The sequence below is a fragment of the Nomascus leucogenys genome, chromosome 11 (genome assembly GCF_006542625.1).
Source record: "Nomascus leucogenys isolate Asia chromosome 11, Asia_NLE_v1, whole genome shotgun sequence".
NCBI classification, from domain to species: domain Eukaryota; kingdom Metazoa; phylum Chordata; class Mammalia; order Primates; family Hylobatidae; genus Nomascus; species Nomascus leucogenys.
Window position 1 is genome coordinate 36,132,171 of NC_044391.1, and position 21,090 is coordinate 36,153,260.

The window sequence follows — 21,090 nt, forward strand, 5'->3', positions numbered from 1 at the left end:
TTAATTAGTTAATAGAAATACTGGATAGCACAAAGTCTATCAAATTTTGTTTGTTTCTAGAAGACACTAAAAAGTACTATTATTTGTTTAAACTCTTTATTACAAGATCATTAAATGTCAACTCAAAAATGAAAGAGAAGAAGTTGAAATATTCAAAGCCTGGATATTAAAGAGCAGAATGCATAAGGAAAAACAACTAATGTGAAATTTTAGAAGTCAACTATAATTTGAAATCCACCATTCACAATGACAAGAGCTTGGTCAAAAACTGTTTTCTTTATCTGTAAAGTGAGAATAATCATTCTACCGTAACACACATTTACTGTGAAAGTTAAGGGAGGTGATAGACACAAAAGTGAATGAAAGTCATAGATCATGACACAAATAGATGCCATTGTTAGGACTGATCCCCAAGCAATATGGGTGAAGAATGAGGAGTGCAAAATAACGGATTCTTTCTGATGGAGGAAGCCAGCACAGAAAAACTGCATTATGATCATGGCTTTCATGGTTTATTTGTTTAAATCTGAGGTGGAGCTTCAGAGGGTAACTGATCTTTGAACTAATCAAGTAAGGGAAAGGAGAACATTGGCTCTCTGTTAGAGGGTTCAGGAAAGCAGATGACAGAGCTCCCTGATGGGCCCGAGGATTCCCTTGTATAATTCACACATCCCCAGGAGGCTGTGGAAGAGGCCACAGGTGCCATTTTGAGATAAATAGAGAAGACAGACACAGCTGTAAAAATAGAAGAATGGAAGTAAGGGTTTGTCTTGGGTTTGTATAATTTCCTGAATGATCTTGATGTCTGAGGTCTATAATATTAACAAAGACGTTGATAACTAAGCAGCATCATTATATAATGACCCTGATAGTCTATCTGTAGGTGATTTTTTTTTATTTAATGGTTACTGCATTTCACCAATTCTATCATATGGTTATTAATAGGATGCATAATTAGTCTATATATTGCTAAAAAGAAAGAAAAATGTTAGCCATATAACTATAATATTCTATTTATTGTAAGAGGCAAACAAATGTTAAAGATGTTAAAGTGTAAGAAAACAAATGTCTGTCTATTGACATAAGGGCGATAATACTAAGCTGGCTAAAAGACTTATATATCTGTATTTGTAAATCATGGTAATGATTCCTTCTCATACAGTCAATAAATGAAATAAAATGCAGAAGGAAAGAGCAACTTACTGCATTGTGGATACTAAGCATTTCAAGACATTGCAGTGCAGGCCTCAAATAGTGAAAAATATCTTTGTAAGTGGCAAGAATTGACCGACTACTCAGAGAAAGGATTAACTACCAAGAATAAGGCAAATATCTAGAAAAGCCTAAATATATTTTAGATTGAGGGACGTTTATAACTCTGTTAACCCTTAATGGAGTAAATGACTGCAAAATGACCATTTCATGTCATTCAAATTTGTGGAAACCCTGTTCCTATTTGTTGACCTTACTGGGAACGTGAACTCAAAGAAACACACATGGGTACAATATATAGATATTGGGCATTCATTATTGACAGTGTCTGAAACTTCTTCCTATTTTCTGAAAAGCACACTTTATGAAGACCATTAGAAAATGAAAACTCTGGATACCTTTTCTTTACTAGCCTGACTTGAAGCTAGACTGTGCATATGGTCCAGGCTCCACCACACAGAAGCACAGTCCCAGGTTATCAATCAGATGCTAGTGACCTAAGCAAAAGAAGCTTGCACAGAATCCCTTCTGGTGATGGGAGGTGGCAGTGGTTTGAGAGAGAATATCCAGGGTTCTGGATGAGTCAGGGGTGTTTCGAGGCAACCATCCCAGCCCAGTTTAATACTTCATTTGGTCATCGTTCCTGAAGAGGCAGCCTCTAGAATTTGTTCTCTACCTCTCCCAGTGATTCTGTGTGCTCCTAAATATTGCTTAAAAATAATAACATGCTTTATTAAAAACAACCAGTTAAAATAAACCTGATTCTATGTCTTTCCCAAAGATAGTGTGTACTTAACATTGGTTTTAAAAATGAACTTACTATTGAAATATTACACTTACAGATAAATGTATTATTTAATACCTTATTAAAGTGTACACACCAATGTAACTCTTACCTCTAAATCGAGAAATAGAACTCTTACCAACAAATCAAAACCCCTTTCATCCTCCCCCATCATTATTTTTTCTTCCCTCTCGAAAGACACCTGTTATTTTGAATTCTACATCCCTTCTTTTGAATTGAATTGAATATAACATTGAGAAAATGTTTGCCAATCTTTTCTTTCTTCTATTACAAAACAAAACAAAAAACAAACCAAAATAACACTGCTGGATTTCTAATGAAATTGTACTGAACCTATAGATCTGTGTGGAGGAGAATCTTTAAAATGCTGAGTCTTGAAATCTACAACCATGTTATATTTTTCTTTATTTAGAGCTTTAATTTCTCTCAATAATGTTTCATATTGTTCTGTATAGAGACCTTTCAAATAGTTTTCAAAGGTTTATTCCCAGGTATTTCATAATTTTGATTTGATGAATGGTAAAATTTCTTAAATTTTATTTACTTATTATTAGTTGGTGTCATACAGAAATACAAGTGATTTTTATTTCTACCTTGTAGGCACAGATCTTGCTAAACACACTTATTAATTCAAGTACTTGATCGATCTGTAGATTACTGGGTAGTCTAAAACAATGAATTTCAGTTTCTTCTTTCCCATCCTCATAAACTTCATGGATTTTTCTTGCCTTATTGCCATGAGCAATGATCTCCAACACAAAGTTGAACTATACTTAGAGTAGTGGCCATTCTTGTCTTGTTCCCAGTATCAACGAGAGAAACTTCAATATTTCACTCTTAAATATAAAGTTTGATGGGAGTTTCTTACATATACACATTATTAGATTAAAGGAGTTCTATACTACTTTCAGTTAGCTAAGAATTTTTGCTATTACAGTTGTTTTGTTTTTAATCATGAATAGAATACACATAGAATGTGATAAAATACTTTTATGATTTTCTTCTTTATTCTCTTAATTTGGCAAAATACATTGTTTTGTTTTCAAAAGTTAAGTCAAATTTAAATGCCTGTAATAATCCCAAATTGAACCTGGACATGTTATTTTAGCTACTTTACATATATAACTGTACTTGATTGCTAATATCTTGCTTCCATTTCTGCTTGTTATCTGGAAAAATATATGAGTGACTTGTACTTTAATTTCTTTAATTAAATGGAAAAAGCCATGCTTCCTTTTCCCAAAAATTTGCCCTAAAAATCCAAGTTCCTTTGATACTTTCCTGAAAATTTTGAACAGGTTTTAAAAATATACATTTGTTCCAAATTTTCCAGTTGATTCCAGTAGGAAGGTTGGTCTGAAAATCCCTACTTCATTAGTGCCAGAAGAATCTAACATTTTAAATAATTTATTCCTAAACACATTAACAAGAGGTAATGCTCTCTATAAATTCTGTCTAATTCATCAAGGAAGAAAGTTTGGAGAGTTTTAAGCTCTAGTTAATATAATAACAATAATAAAAATGTCATACATATATTGAGTACCAAGTACCCTATACTCTAAATATTACCAAGTCAAGGTCAAGGGTAAAACTTTTCTTTCATCCAGGATAAGAAAGAGAAATTCTAAGACTTTAATTTTCAGTGACAATTCTACTTTTCTAATTTAAAATTGTAGCTAGCTAATGCAAAACATGAAGTATTGAACACACATATTTACCTTGGTTTTCTATTGAAGTACCACTATAATGACAGTAAGAGATGAAATAGGCAAAAATCTATAAGCAGAAAGAAAATATGAGAGGAGAAAACACTAACACAATTTTCAGGAGCTGGAGAAAATATGTATACATGTATATTGACTTAGAGATCTTAGAAATATAAATGTAAGCTGGTAGAGGAGAAGAAGCATAGATTTGCTTAGAAAGGGTGGTGAGTTGGAAAATTAACAGATAATCTTCACAGGATGATCTCTGGGGAGTATGTAAGCTCTCTTCCCCAACAGAAGACTGGATCTTTGAGTGCTGCAAAAGTGAAATGGAAGGAATTCTGAGCTAAAGGTACTCAGGAATTCTGAGTGTAAGGACACAATACCAAAACAAGGTAATTATGTGAAAGCGAATATACTGAATATTGAGAGAATAAGTCCCTTTCTTTATCCCCAGTAAGTCAATACCATCGGTGTGGGTACTCACCTATATAACTACTACCATCAAAAAAGTTATTTCAACACAAGTAGTTTGGAAGAAACCAACAAAGCAGGGAGGAGGGGAAACCTTATAACTAAAAGGAAAGTTTCAATCCATGAAATACAAATAGGAACATACAAGGATCAAGCTGATAATAAAACGGGTTCTCTGTGAAGTTAAATGTAAGAAAAAGTGGGAAAAATCTCATCACCAGGTATTAAAGATGGCCCAGATATGGAGTGAAATACATAAGAAGAAAGAAAAGAAGGGGGAAAATAGAAAAAGCAAGAAAAAATAATAACTCAGAGTTCTGTCTTGGATGTTCAGCATCCAAATAATATTGGTTCTAGAAAGAGAACAACTAAATTAAAGGGTGAAAGTGATTATCAATTAAAATATTCAAGAACAAATGAAGAGCACAAGTTTATGAACACAAATTTATGGTGGAGAATTTGGGAATTGATTAGTTATAGAAATAGAGAAAATGAGGCAGGCAGATATTTGAGGTCAGGAGTTCAACACCAGCCTGACCAACATGGTGAAACTCTTTCTCTACTAAAATACAAAAATTAGCCAGGCATGGTGGCACGTGCCTGTAATCCCAGCTACTAGGGAGGCTGGGGCAGGAGAATCACTTGAACCCAGGAAGCGGAGGGTGCAGTGAGCCAAGATTGTGCCACTGCACTCCAGCCTGGGAAACAGAGCGAGACTGTGTTTCAAAATAAATAAATAAATAAATATAAAAATAATTAATTAAGTTAGAAAAAAGGCAATTATTAACTCCATAGAAAATAAAAGTTGTTTGGCCTGGTGAGCCTATAAAACCTTTCCCTTTTAAAACTATATTTAAAAATAATATTGACATTATTAATATTGAATTTTCAAATTATATAGTAAGGCTATTTCTTAGTATTTAAAAGTAAAGTCAGCCCCAAAGGTCAAGGGAATCACTGAACAAAAGGATCATATTTTTAAAAACAAAATAAATATATAGCTGTTTGTTTGCAAAAATTTAAAAAGCCCAATATTAAAATTATTCCGATAACACGACAGCTTCCAAATACGGGTACCTGCTTCAATGTTATAAACTAGTTTAACCCACCGTTTTTCCTATTTTTATGCTCATGTAATTTCACTTTATATAGAAACAATTATATGCCCACACATGTATTTAGTTAAAAGATCAGAGCAAAGGTATATTATGCAAGATAATTTTTTATATCCAAATTTTTTTCTCTTCCAAAAGATTTGCAAGTTTCTATCTGTTTTCATAATGGATCTATCCTACTATATATACTCTGGTGTTTTGCACTTGCCATCATATGTTGTTGATGTGAGCATTATATGATATGATATGTTATTAATATAAACAATGTAAAATATATTTATAAAAGGCATTTAAACTGGAATTTCTTTAGTTCACTTTTTTCCACTCTTGTATATTTTGATACTGATTTAATAAACTTTAAAAGCAGAGGTGAAAACAATCAGCTGCTTAGGTGTGTTTGACATCCAGTATAATGGAGAGATACTTTCACCTTTTATTCATAAGAGAAACAATAAAAACAACAAAAGACGGCTTTTCAAAATAAAAAGAGCCCTATAAAGTAGCTCAGAAATTATGGATTTTAGTCATAGCTAGATAAACTGGTGGTGTAATTAATAACCACCCTCTCTTGGTCTTTTTTTTTTTTTTTTTCATTGACAAACTATAGGAAAGTTGACTAGGTGATCTTTAAGGTCTCTTCATTATTAAATCTCATTGTTTCTAAGGTTAATACTGCACAGGGAAGTAACTTTTAACATGTAGGTTACTGTTCAGTCTCCGTATGTCAGTTATCTACTTTCTGGATATTTCCCTATTGATTTTCTCTTTAGTGATACATTTTAAGGAAATGTAAGATAATATAAAAAATTCTTGTTAAATCATTAATAACTTGATAAGCACAAATTCAAATGTGAATATCATGTATTTTAAAGTCAAAAATATAAAGTTAGTATTATTCGATATCTTAAATAGTTGATGTTATTTTTATTTTTTCAAGCACTCATTGACTTTATTTTTACCCATTGACTTTAATACACTTCCATTTAACTATCATTTATTGAGCATCTACCTGTTGACACACACACACACACACACAGACTGATGTGGGTGCAAGGGTACAAAACAGAGCAAAATAAATCCAATTAGGAGATGGCAAGAAGATTCATGATGCAGGGTAAGCCTCAAATGTGGACTAGACTCGATCAAATATACACTGTGGGGAGGCAGGGGGTTGAAACCCAGCAATTGCACATTGTAATCAAAGGGATGAAAGTGGAAAAGTTCAGGGTTTGTCTGATGATAGAAAAGTTGACCCATGTGACTAGGACATGGTTTGTGCATATGTGTGCAGGTCACAGCCAAAGCAAGCCTGGCAGAGTAGGTTGGGGTCAAACTGTGGAATCAGATCAGTGTATGCACGCCAAGTTTAGGGTTTCAATTTTACACATTATGAAATCAGGAACTATCAAAGGGAATTTTTCACTCTGAATCAGAAGAGAAACAGAAAAAAAAGTATATTAGTTGATAAGGTTTTAAGTAAAATAAAAGGAAGTTGCAAGAACATATACTTAATGAGTAAGATGATGATTAAATAGGTAGGTGTTTGGAAAAGAAAAACATTATCTGGATTAACTTTTAACTAGAAAACTAGACAAGAGAAACACTGAGCACTGAAGGCCAGTTGAGGTTTTGAGTAGAGCTATAACCCAAAGAATTAAATTTTTATTTCACTAAGTCTCTGCCACTCAGTATAGTATAGGAGCAAATAAGTTGAATGTCTGAAATTAAGTCTGTTTCTGTGTTAATTATAATTGCTTTTTATTATTTTCATTCTTCTGGTCTATATTGTATTTAATAAATTGTAATCCTTTTGGAGTAAGTATTTATTAAACTAACAATCAATACAAATTTTTGAAGTCTTACTGAGAATTTGTTTTTAAAAAACTGTAACTGAAAAAGAATACATGTTAGTAACTTTTACATATGCAATTTTAGAAGGGTAAACATATGTGGTAAATTGTTAAAAAAGTGGATGAGGAAGATTGATTGTTATTTAATTGACACAGGAAAGGGCCAGGCATTGGCATTAGAAAAGAAAAAGAAAGAAAACCAAACTTAGGATGATTCTGATGTATAGCCAGGGTAAGAATCACCAAATTAGAGGATAGGAGAAAAGAAAGCTACAGCCTCATGTATTTTGAAGAGTTTGGTGAAAATGATAGTGGTGATTCTGGGCCATAACAAGACTGCCTATAAGAAGATTCTGAAGAAATGGTTTAAAACAAAAGGAAAAGGCAACGCATCCAGTGTAAGCTTGAAAAAAAGCTGGGAAACTCAAAAAAAAAAAAAAAAACGGAGAGAAGGGGGTTGAGAACACTAAAGAAAAGTAAATGGCAGGTCAATTGGACAAGATTCATCATATCTTTTTGAATAGTGTGGGGAGTTAACATTCTATCTGCAACTGTAGACAAAATCTATGTGGGTTCAAGGATGCACACTGAAAACTCAAAAGCATTCTTCTTCGGAATTCCACCTTAAAAGCAATATACATCCAGCTGACCTGGAAATAGTTAAGCAGCAAGACCAAATACTATCTTGGGGAGGATGGATGGTGCCTTTATTCATTTTCAGATGTGGAAAAAATGTTTGTCTTTATATGTTTATAATCATCCCAAATGTGCTCCTGATAACACCTGAGCAAACTTTCTCTCTGGCTGTCACTTCAATAGAAATTCACTGAACATTAATATTTACTTTGGAATGAGACAGATTTCTGTAAGTTCTTAGGAATACAAAATAAATCTTGAAATGCAAATATTCAACATTTATGAATAATAAATATATATTTAAAGTTGATATTCATATGGTTTATTCATAACCTAAGCAGGTGTGACTCTTAAATAATCACATTAGAGTAAATCCTTTATTGGAAGGAGAAATATTATCAAAAATTACTATTAAATTTAACTAAAAATGCCTCCCAATAATAATTCTGAGACATCATGATTATTTGTATTTGCTTTAGAAGTACTAAAGTTTAGATTTATTATCTTCACTATCATTCTAGTAGCAAGCATTTTTCATTAAATTTACCATATCCTGTATAATCAAATTTATCAGATTATTGAGTAAGCTGCCAGGACTATATTTAGAAAGAGCCTCAGAGATAGAATAGATGATCAAATGATCAGGTTTAGAGTAAATGCTTGAAAAATATTTTCTTATATTGCAATGAGTGTAGTTAGCCACCAGAGAGAGCTCAGTCACTATGTTTTATTAAAGACAGTAATTATTTACTTTCAAGTGAATAGAAATTCTCTATCCGCCATATCCTAAAAGAAACAAAGCTATTGTTTAATGATTTATAATATCCAGAATCAAATACTGTAAATGACACTTTCAGGTTTAGCATTTGAGAGATAATGTGTCTCTGCCAACAAGAGTGTTAGTGCTGAAGATTGCAAGGGAGATTTCCACTGGGGAAAAGGTGCAGGTTGCATATTTATAGGCAATTTTCTCACTCACTAATGGGAAAGTTTCTTCACACACTAGAAATAAATGCTTTATGAAAACAGCTCAAAGGCTATTTTCTAATAGCATCTTGTTAACTCCAGAGAACTGAGGAAGAGCTTTTTAAAGTCATATGACAAACATAATCAAGAAATAATCAGTAATAAATGGAACTTGATAAATAAGAATCTGAAATTAATAGATTTTAATATCTTTTGTCTGATTCTCAGCAGGAGGAAATTTTTACTATTAAACAGGATCACTTTATTCAACAAAAATTATGCAACTATACTAATGCAATTTTAATTTAATCAATATCCAGTCCTTTCTCCTGCCCCCAAGCATGATAAGTAAACAAAATGAAGAAACACATACACTCAAGCTTATCCTCAGGTCTTCCTCTTTCAAGCAGAGACAGGTAACAGACAATGTCCTTCAGGTGGATTACTTCTGGGGAACACGTATTTGCAGGAGAAGTAGTCCGGGGAGGGGTGATGGCACCTTTATTCATTCTCAGACCTGGAAAAAAAATTGTCTTTATATTTTGTTAATTATTTACAGTGATCTCAAACAGAAAACAAATTAAGAAAATAGAGAACACACAGGCTACATAGAAATTTATATTTTTTAGGCATAGAATAACCAAATTCTCTGTAATATCAGTACAGCAGCTAGACATAGCCTACGACTGTTGTAGATGGAGAGAGTTCTTAGGGATCCACAGACATGGCACTGCCCTGTCACCCACTGGATGGTATTTGGGTCAGAATAATATTACCCCAGGTGAGTCGGTACACATTTGAATGCTTGAAGACCCACTTCCCTATTCCACTTTTCTCTGCTTTAGGTAGTGACAGCTATAAATCATTCGGGAAGATATTTAAAATGGACTTTTTCACAAAATACTGAAGAAAAAAATGTCAGTCTTTCACAATATAATTTCTCTATTGATAATAAGTAATCATCCATTCATAAAGTCATGTATTTGTTTCAAATATTTGCCAATACCATGAAGAAGACATCCTTTTTTACCATCAAGGGATTTGCCCATGAGTAAGAATAAAGAGAACATAAGCAAAACGCTGGATAAACATGATGGATATTAGAGAGGTAAAAACACGTGAGTGGTTTGGTTTTTAAACGGTTCTCACTTTATTTCTGAAACCCATTATCTGTGTCTTTTCTATGACAAGGATATAGGTTGCTTATTACCTGTCTGGTGATAATCTAACTGAAATATGTTCATAATAACTTGTTAGTTCTATCTTACCCAGAAGCCACTGAAGTCAGATTGTGTGTATCTGACAAGGCCTGAAGATAAACCGCAATTATCCCTTGAGGGATATATGGCATTTTTAGAGGTATTTGGGAGAAATAACTAATGGATTGAGAGGCTACTAGATTCCTAATGAACCAGGAGCTACTGTAAGGAATAATTTGAACCAAACACCGTTCTAGAACCCTGTTCTTAGCACAGATCTACCTGACTGCGTGTCTCTCACTCTACTTTAGTTTTTCAATTTGTAACTTTCCATGAATACCCATCATCTTGTCAAGCCATCTCAAGATTCCCAGGCATATAATTCAATGTGTTGTGAAATGTCCCAAGTTAGTTTTATCATTGGTGATGTTGTCACTAATAAAGGGAACTATTTACTGAGTGCCTAATATGTGGCTGAAATCATGGCAGCAGCTTTAACACATATTATCTCACATTATTCTTACATGAACCCTGTGAGGTAGAGTGCATTTTCCCCATTTTACAGATTAGGAACTGTCTTACAGATTTTAACTTCCCAGAGTTTCATAACCAGCAAGACAAATCCATCTTCTTTTTTCTACACTGGCAGCTTACAAACTATTTTTGTTCAAGGCCAATCATAAAAGTGTAAGAAAAATAATTTACATCTTAACACTGCGCACATGCATGCACGCACACACACGCATGCACACACACACACACACATTAGTGGGATTCATAATTGCCCAAATATTTTCTTTTCTATATTAACCTACTCCTATTCTATCCTATTCTTAAAATTTTTTTTCAAAGACCATCTAAATTGAATTTATTAGCCACCAATGGATCAAAAATCACAGTTTGAAAAAACACTGCTTTGGGTCTTTCCACCCTTTTTTTTTTTTTTTTTTTTTTTTTTGAGATGGAGTCTCACTCTGTAACCCAGGGACTGGAGTGCAATGGCGCGATCTTGGCTCACTGCAACCTCTGCCTCCTGGGTTCAAGTGATTCTCCTGCCTCAGCCTCCTGAGTAGCTGGGATTACCGGTGCGGGCCACCACGCCTGGTTGATTTTTTTTGTGTGTGTATTTTTAGTAGAGATGGTGTTTCACCATGTTGGTCAGGCTGGTCTCGAATTCCTGACCTCGTGATCCATCCACCTCGGCCTCCCAAAGTGCTGGGATTACAGGTGTGAGCCACCATGCCTTTCTTTTTAAAATGAAGTCTTACTTATTTCAAATGTGGCTTTATGTTTTACATTAATTCTACTCCTGTTTATAAAGTTATCAACAGAGACATATATTGTAAATGGAATTTCCTTCTTAATAGAAGTATCAATGTATATCTAATACAAACTAATAGTTATTTATGAACCAAAGAAGGCAGGGAATTGAAGACAACCCCATCAAAAAGTGGGCAAAGGACATGAACAGACACTTCTCAAAAGAAGACATTTATGCAGCCAAAAAAACACATGAAGAAATGCTCATCATCACTGGCCATCAGAGAAATGCAAATCAAAACCACAGTGAGATACCATCTCACACCAGTTAGAATGGCCATCATTAAAAAAGCAGGAAACAACAGGTGCTGGAGAGGATGTGGAGAAATAGGAACACTTTTACACTGTTGGTGGGACTGTAAACTAGTTCAACCATTGTGGAAGTCAGTGTGGCGATTCCTCAAGGATCTAGAACTAGAAATACCATTTGACCCAGCCATCCCATTACTGGGTATATACCCAAAGGACTATAAACCATGCTGCTATAAAGACACATGCACACGTATGTTTATTGTGGCACTATTCACAATAGCAAAGCATTGGAACCAACCCAAATGTCCAACAACAATAGACTGGATTAAGAAAATGTGGCACATATACACCATGGAATACTATGCAGCCATAAAAAATGATGAGTTCGTGTCCTTTGTAGGGACATGGATGAAACTGGAAAACATCATTCTTAGTAGACTATTGCAAGGACAAAAAACCAAACACCGCATGTTCTCACTCATAGGTGGGAATTGAACAATGAGAACTCATGGACAGAGGAAGGGGAACGTCACACTCCGGGGACTGTTGTGGGGTGGGGGGAGTGGGGAGGGACAGCATTAGGAGATATACCTAATGCTAAATGACGAGTTAATGGGTGCAGAAAATCAACATGGCACATGGATACATATGTAACAAACCTGCACATTGTGCACATGTACCCTAAAACCTAAAGTATAATAAAAAAATTAAAAAAAATAAAAATAAAAAAAATAAATAAATAATAAAAAATAAAAAAAATAACCGGAATAAATGAAACTAGCCAACTAAAGCTTAGCCAGCTGCAGGAATAAGCAGTTCCAACTCATGATAAAAAACATTTTGGCGCTGACCCTTGACATGACCATAACTTTCAGACTTGGAGAACACAGCACTTGAATTATGGTCGGATAAGCTATGACCTAACTCATCCTGCTGATGAGCTAATCCTCTTTTCCACCGTTTCCCCCTGTGGTACTGAAATGATTTAATCAGCTTGATTTAACTCTTTTATAGAAAAATTCAGAACAAAACAAAAAAGAAAGAAAAGAATATGTTCTGACACTTATTTGAAAGAAAGCCAAATATATTATAGATCTTCACTTATTTAGAACATGGCACGATCATTTGTACTTATACAACTAAGGTACATGGTGTTTAATTATCAGCTTTCATCATACTGAACACAAACAATTGAGAATGTAAGGACCACATAATTTTGTCTTTTCTGTATGTAATGTATAAATTGAGTATGAATGTACACATATAATTTGTATTTAGCATCACGTTTTTGAAGGAATATGCTACTGTACTAAAATTATTTTTATTTGGAAAAATGAGTATATTTTCCATTTTCTTTTCATGAAATATTGTTAACTGAACATTTAAAGCTGCATCATGTATTTATTACATGAAATATGGTTAAATGAATATTTAAAGCTGTATCATGTATTTATTTCCATGAAATATTAACTGAATATAAAAGCTGTATCAAGTATTTGTGTCACAGTTTTACATTTAAATAGCTTAAAGCTTATATAACAGAAATAAGGGCATATATTCAATCTATACATTGAAGAACTAATCAACTCTTCCTTAAGTCCAATAGCAGCCAAATTTGAGAGGTAAAATATATACTTTTGGAATGATTTATAGAGTGCACTGAAGAAGAAGATAAAATGTCAAAGACCTTTTATTATTATTACTTGATAAAAAGAAAATTGTAGAACAGGACTTAATTTTTTAAAGACTCTATTCTTTTTTAAAAAGTTTGAGGCTCACAACAAAATTGAGACTGTACAGAGATTGAACATTGCTTTATATCTTTCCTTCATTTTCTTTACTAAAGTCTTGCTTATTTCAAATATCTGTGTTTCACATTAATTCTGCTTCTGTTTATAAAGTTATTACCCAGTACACATGTATATTCTTCCCCACTACCAACATTCTCCACCAGAGTAGTACGTTAATGACTCCTCATTACTGTCCAATCTCTATAATATACATTAGGGTTCTCTTTTAGTTGTATATTCTATGAGTTTGGACACGTGTATAATGATGTGTCCACCATTATAGTGTCTTTCAGAGAAGTTTCACTGCCCTAAAATATTTCTACTCTGTTTATTTATCTCTGCCCTCCCAAAAACCTCTGAAACTTTTATTTTCTCCCTGATTTTGCCTTTCCCATAGTGTCACAGAGTTGAAATCATGCAGACTGGTTATTTAGACTGGCTTTTTTCTGTTATTAATATGCATTTACATTTCCTCCATGTCTTCTTATGGCCTGATAGCTCATTTCTTTTTATCACTGAATAACATTGCATTGTCTGGATGTACTACAGTTTATGCATTCATCAACTTGATTAAATTTTGAGGTGTTTAACTAATAAAAAAGCTCGGCCAGGCACAGGGACTCATGCCTGTAATCCCAGCATTTTGGGAGGCCGAGGTGGGCGGATCACAAGGTGAGGAGATCGAGAACATCCTGGCCAACATGGTGAAACCTCGTCTCTACTAAAAATACAAAACTTAGCTGGGCGTGGTGGTGCATGCTTGTAGTCACAGATACTTGGGAGGTTGAGGCAGGAGAATCGCATGAACCCAGGAGGCGGAGGTTGTAGTGAGCCAAGATCACGCCACTGCACTCCAGCCTGGGCGGCAGAGCGAGACTGTCTCAAAAAATAAATACATAAAAATAAAAAAATAAAAATAAAAAAGCTCACAGATTTATTCCTGCTCCCACCACCTCCCCAAGATCAGCCCACTTTTTTTTTAATGTTTCTTTATATTATGTTTTCATTTCGTTTTCTGAAAGCAGGCCCTGGTCCTCAATCTGTCTCCATAGGAGTTATTTTTACACCCTATTCTACCCTTTATTTATTTATTTATTTATTTTATTATTTTTTTATTTATTTTTTCTTTTGCCCTTTCCCTAAATCTGGCTGAAGCTCACTACTTATCTTCCTCGATTGCAGTTCACTACCCTGAAGAAAAGTCCTTTTTCCTTTTAAGAAGTTTGCACTAATCTAATGGTTATTCAGAAGCTTAGGAGACAACACGTACGGCAACCAAGAAGTTGCAAGCTTGACTTCTTGACTACAGCTGAGATGGTAAAATAATAACATGAAATAGTAAGTGAGATCCTCTCTAGCAGCAATAGCCTCTTGTGAGGAAGCTCAAAATTCTATTTTTAATTAACAAAGGCCAATTTTACACACCCAGTCATCAGTGAAATTCTCTCTTTATAACTAAAATGAAACATAAAGCTGGGCAAAACAAAAGGGTTTGTTTGTTTTTTGGCCTCAAGTGATCAGAGCTAAATATTGCTTCAGGGTAAATATTGCAATTGACACTTAAAGTAGTATAATCTGCAGATTCTTCTACTTGCCCTAGGCTATACTACTTTAAATATTTCATCACAAAAGTGAAGCAAATGTGTGTGTGTGTATATATATGTGTGTGTGTGTGTGTGTATGTATATATTACAATAGTACAAAATAAAGTGAAAAATAAGCATTGTAATCAGAATGTATTAGTCTTATTAGGAATAATTATCTTGTACTTAGCATTTATTTCTGTTAAAATAATTTCGTTATATATACACATACATACACACATACACATTCTTTTCTTCAAAGCTTTAGTTATAAAAAGTAGTTAGCATTAGTCAAATTGAATGTTGCCTACTATTATCATATTTCTAATCACATGATTTTCATTATACTCCAATCTAGACACTTCACTTCTTGAAACAATAACCTCAAAAGTTGTATTTAATAGATAATTTCAATTCCAGCCTCAGGTTCAATTATTAGCAGATAAGTTTTGGGTACCTGTTAAATTAGTGCCTCTGGTCCAGTTTGTTTTATTTTCAAACACTTGCATTTCATATAATGTAAACAGTGACATTTTCTCTATTTCTTAAGGAAATAGTCAAAAACAATAACATGGATTACATTTCTAAATTTATAAGGCAGTAAAACACTGGCAATTTAGCTTTTTCTTTTAAAATATTGGTTCAACTTACAGAAATGTATCAGATTTATTTATCACATAGTATAATTATATTTCCAACATCAATACTATTGGTTATAATGAGTAGCATAGATAATCAGAATAAAAATAGTTGATATTAGTATTGTCATATGTTTCATGATTTTTACACTTAATCTTTCAACAATGCTTGTTGTAGTATATTATAATTATCTTTCATTCTTTATGTTTACCCAAACCAGCAGCAAAATGAGGTAGATGGCATTTCCAGTGAATAAGAAACGTAATAGAGATGGTGATTCCTTATAAAGAGAAGACAGACTGTGAGAGACAGTCCCCGATATGAAACTGGGATCAGACAAACCTCTCTGAGAACATACTCTGGTTTTCATCTGTTTGGACATTGGCAAAAACCCCAAATGAGCAATTACAGGGAGAAGGACTTAAAGTGTAGGTGTTTGGGGATAATGTTTTAAGAGCAGAGTAACCTCTGTGAAGGAACAACATTAATAACAGCTCTGGTTGTGTGCAAACAATACTTTTGTACAGTGGTCTTATTTGACCCTACAATTCTGTTTTAAAGATGAGAAAGTGAAAAGTCAGTAAGTAAACTATTCGTGATCATATACCAGTCAGTCAATGGAGCAAAAAGGTGAAGACAATCATCTCATTCCAAACTTTGGGCTCTTTTTAGAAGCAGTAAAAATGAGATCTGTCTACACCAGTGTTATCCAATAAAATTTTCTGAAGGCTGAGTTCAGTGGTTCACACCTGTAATCCTAGTGTTTTGGGAGGCCAAGGCAAAAAGGTCACTTGAGTCCAGGAGTTCAAGCCCAACCTGGGCAAAATAGGGAAACTTCATCTCTATAAAAAAAATTTAAAATTACCCATTGGGGGCATGCATTTGTAGTCCCAGCTACCTGGGGGGCTGAGCAAGAGAATCACTTGAGTCCAGCAATTCAAAGTTACAGTAAGCTATGATCACACCACTGCAGTCTGGGCAACAAACAGAGCAAGATTCTGTCTCTTGAAAAAAAAAAAACAAAAAAAAACCTTTCTGCACTCTTCAATACAATAAAATTAACTACATATGGCTATTTGACCAAAATTATTAATGAATTTAAATTTAAATAGCAATGGATAGCTAGTGGTTACCGTATCAGGTTGTGTAGGCTATACACTGTATGCAGGTGGATAATTGAAAGTTATTTAAATTATTCTCAGTAATTTGAATATATATAAGTATGGGACAAAAATAATTAAACCGCTACATATTAAAAGAGTCCATGATGCGAAATTTTCTGTATTTATCAAATGAAAAGAAATTCCAATAATCTCTTTAAATTTTACTGTACAGATATTGTTCAGAATGTATAATATCTTTAAAACAAAAAGGATATGTTGATTTTTTTTTTTTGAGATAGGGTCTCACTCTGTGATGCCCAGGCTGGAGTGCAGTGGCGTGTTCACTACAACCTCCACCTCCAGGTTTCAAGGGATTCTCCCACCTCAGCCTCCAAGAAGCTGGAATTACAGGTGTGAGCCACCACATCCAGCTAATTTTTGTATTTTTTGGTAGAGATGGAGTTTCACCATGTTGGCCAGGCTGGTCTCAAACTTCTGACCTCAAGTGATCTATGCACCTCGGCCTCCCAAAGTGCTGGGATTACAGGCTTGAGCAACCATGCACAACCAATATGTTGAAATTGAACTTTATGCTATGTATGCACACCAAAACATTGAAACACGATTTATTTAATGAATAATGGTAATGACTGGCATTTATTAAGCATTTATAATGTACACAATACTATTTCAAATGATGTACATGCATCATGGTTTTTTTCAGTCTCACAATAGTTAATAAAATACATACATATATTATCCCCATTTTACATTTAAGAAAACAGAGGTGAGAACAAGTTGCACAGGTATGACTCAAAATGCAGTCTGAATTGGAGTTTTATTATTTATTTATTTATATTTATTTATTCATTTATTTTTGAGTTGGAGTCTCACTCTGTCACCCAGGCTGGAGTGCAGTAGTGCCATCTGGGCTCACGGCAACCTCTGCCTCCCAGGTTCAAGCAATTCTCCTGCCTCGGCCTCCCAGGTAGCTGGGATTATAGGCACCTGCCATCATGCCCAGCTAATTTTTGTATTCTTAGTAGAGATGGGGTTTTGCTATGTTGGCCAGGCTGGTTTCTAACTCCTGACCTCAGGTGATCTACCCACCTTGGCCTCCCAAAGTGCTGGGATTACAGACGTCAGCCACCGTGCCTGGCCAGAATTGAAGTTTTATTCTCTAAGCATGGTTCTGTGAGGCTGGACAGAGAAAAATAAGTCAGAAGAAACTGTCTTCTGCCTCTCAATAAAAGACCTTTGTTTTAAGAGTCTGGTTTTCTAGACTCTTAAGGGTGGATACATTGATTAAATCATAAACATTTGAAAGAAAATTAGAAACCATAGCCAGAGCTAAGAACTCTAAATTTTCATCTTCCATTTGGCCCATGTCTTGGGCCATCCATCATAATATGTTTGTGAACATGTATTTATATGTGTGCTTGCATGTGTAAACATGCACATATATTTGCCAAATATTTATGTATGATTTTTCTTATTGCTCATCTGTGTTTTTGATAGATATACAACTAGCCCATTATAATCATAAACACAATAAATATTCAGGACCCTTAAGATTAGTCATGTAAAACCAGATCCCAGGTACCGAGGATAAAGCATTGAACAAAGCAGGAAAATCCCATTTCCACAGAGCTTTCATTCCAGGGGATCAAAGCAAGTGTCCAACACCCTTGCATATTTTCTAGCTATGACTAGGTGTTTTTATGAGTGAAATAATGTTATGATAGATTTGGGCCTCTGCAGGGTATTAAATCTCTTATTTCCTTTTACTAGAATATTACAAACTGTAAATAAATATTTTTGAACATGAAAGTACAAAAATGTTAAGACAACACTATCATTTAGTATGCAATCATTCAGACGAAAATGAAAATATGGAAACCCCTGTGTGTTGGGTGAATACATCTAATAATAAAGTAAAGGTGGAAAATTTGAGGACCAAATTTTACTTGGAATATTCAGATGGAAGAAAAAAGAAACATGATTATTCAAGTCTAATATATTAAAAACCATTTAATGATTAAGGAGAGACTTGAAGAGAAATCATCCCTTACTGGCAGTAATTGTGTTAAAAACAGGATCACAAAGTTATTGCAAGGAAGAGGTTGGCAGGATAAAATATTTTTTGAAGTAAAATAATCTGTGGATCATTACTTCTAATGATAATAATTAGAAGTATGAATTCAATACTACAGAGGTACATCAAATGTAAAGGTTGATATAAATAAATATGAACTGGCCAGTAGACAGAATTTATTTCATCTTTATTCCTGAAGCATTTCTATGTCAGCAAGTTTATTACCTCAACAGTAATAAGTAGATCGACATTAAGAAATACACCAATATATTTTAAATATCTACTATGTGTCAGGAAATCCCCTATCTCATAGTCACACAAGCTATGTAGTCTGTTCAGTTTGTGTTTTGGGGACCCTGTCTCTCCTTGTTTGCATTGTGTAAACTGAAATAACTTATCAGTAATAAAAGACCTGTTAAGGTAGAGCACAGTAATAAAAAATACACATACACACATATATATTTAATATCCTCAAGAGAGTCCTAATAAGAGAAATATCTTCTTCTCAGCACAATTAATAAAGTCTACCTTTCAGCAAGAACATTCAGTAAGTCTATTTGGTAAAAGAACATTTCTCCCAAGGTTCAAGTGTCTCATTCTCATTGTACAATTTTCTGTTCTTAATTGATTAACTTCTTGACAGACATAAAGGAATCGTTTTTCCTTTTCTATCTAAAATAAGTACTTGGGGTGTGACTCAAATGCACAGAAAACATAAAATGACATAACCCTCCTATTGATATTATAGCTTATTGATATGTGTAGCATCACAGTGCAAATTAACCATTGCCTCATCAAACAAGCAATGGGAGAGTTTGGGACCAATGATAAGGCATCTAATTTTTTTCAAAGATAGCTGTTACTACTCTCAATCTGAAATATCTTCTGGACCCTTTTATACCGTCAGCCTCATTCTCCTTCTTGATAGCTTCCACATCACTAGCAGTGTAATTATTTTCTGGCTTAAAATCTCATAATGGCTTTCCAATTTCTTCTGGATAAAATTCATAACTTAGCATGACAGGCAAAACTCTTCCCCACCTGGCCTTCGCTACCTCTCGCCTCTTCTGCAGAAGCACAACTGGAGTCCAGGCCAGACCCAGACCTCTCAGTGCTCCTAACAAGTCTATCTTCCTCCAGTCTCTTAAGGTCCTTGGGGCTTTGACCTTGCCAGGCCCTCTTTCCTCATTCCACTCCAGGCCATGCCCAATACTTACAAGGTCATGAGCATCATCTGCTCTGGGATGAACAGAAATGACCTTTTTGAACTCATATCTTAGTTCAAGTGAATCATGAGAATCCCAGATTCCCAGTCATCTTCAGCCTCAAACTGCACTTTCCAGCCTTGTTTTTTTTTTGGTTTTTTTTTTTTTTTTTTTTTCTCTGAGATGGAGTCTCGCTCTGTCGCCCAGGCTGGAGTGCAGTGGCGCCATCTCAGCTCACTGCAACTCTGCCTCGCAGGTTCAAGCAATTCTCCTGCCTCAGACTCCTGAGTAACTAGGAGTACAGGTGTGTACCACCACGCCCAGCTGATTTTTGTATTTTCAGTAGAGATGGGTTTCACTATGTTGGCCAGGCTGGTCTCAAACTCCTGACCTCGTGATGCCCCCACCTCGGCCTCCCAAAGTGCTGGGATTACAAGCATGAACCACTATGCCCGGCCTCCAGCCTCTTTTTGTATACATTTTTGCCAATACTACTTACTACCATCTGATATGGTTCACATATTTACTTTTCTGTATGTCTGCCTCTCCCCACTAGAATGTAAATGACTATGGAAAAGGGTTTCATTTTCTTTTTTTTTTTTTTTTTTTTTTTTTTTTGACGGAGTCTCACTCTGTCACCCAGGCTGGAGTGCAGTGGCATGATCTCGGCTCACTGCAAGCTCTGCCTCCCGGGTTCACGCCATTGTCCTGCCTCAGGCTGCGGAGTAGCTGGGACTACGGGCGCCTGCCACCACATCTGGCTAATTTTTTGTATTTTTAGTAGAGACCGGGTTTCACCGTGTTAGCCAGGATGGTCTCGATCTCCTGACCTCGTGATCCACCTGCCTCGGCCTCCCAAAGTGCTGGGATTACAGGCGTGAGCCATCATTTTGCTCACTGATGTATCCCTAACAACTTGAACAGTAAATATCAATTTGTAAGTGATGAAATTTGAATCAATGAATACTGAATGTCTTACAGTTCATACATTGCCCTTTGATGGGACATTAAAAAAAATTGAATAGAAATGTATATGTTGATTTCTGTCCTTGGAACTCCTTTCGCATCCTTTCCCACCCGTACCTACTCCCCTCCCCAACTTTACCTGGATAACTCCAATTTACACTAGATGACTCCTGC

The 21,090-nt window shown here is 34.8% G+C and overlaps 1 protein-coding gene across 15 annotated transcripts in view; it reads right to left on the minus strand.

The window, feature by feature from the left end:
* Positions 1 to 21,090, minus strand: part of DGKB (diacylglycerol kinase beta) — a 799,601-nt gene that overhangs the window by 548,140 nt on the left and 230,371 nt on the right. For all 15 annotated transcript variants that reach the window (XM_030822175.1, XM_030822171.1, XM_030822169.1 and 12 more), the window contains one exon: positions 9,138 to 9,281. In XM_030822175.1, coding sequence (XP_030678035.1) covers positions 9,138 to 9,281 — 144 coding nt within the window. The remainder of the gene's footprint in view (positions 1 to 9,137; positions 9,282 to 21,090) is intronic.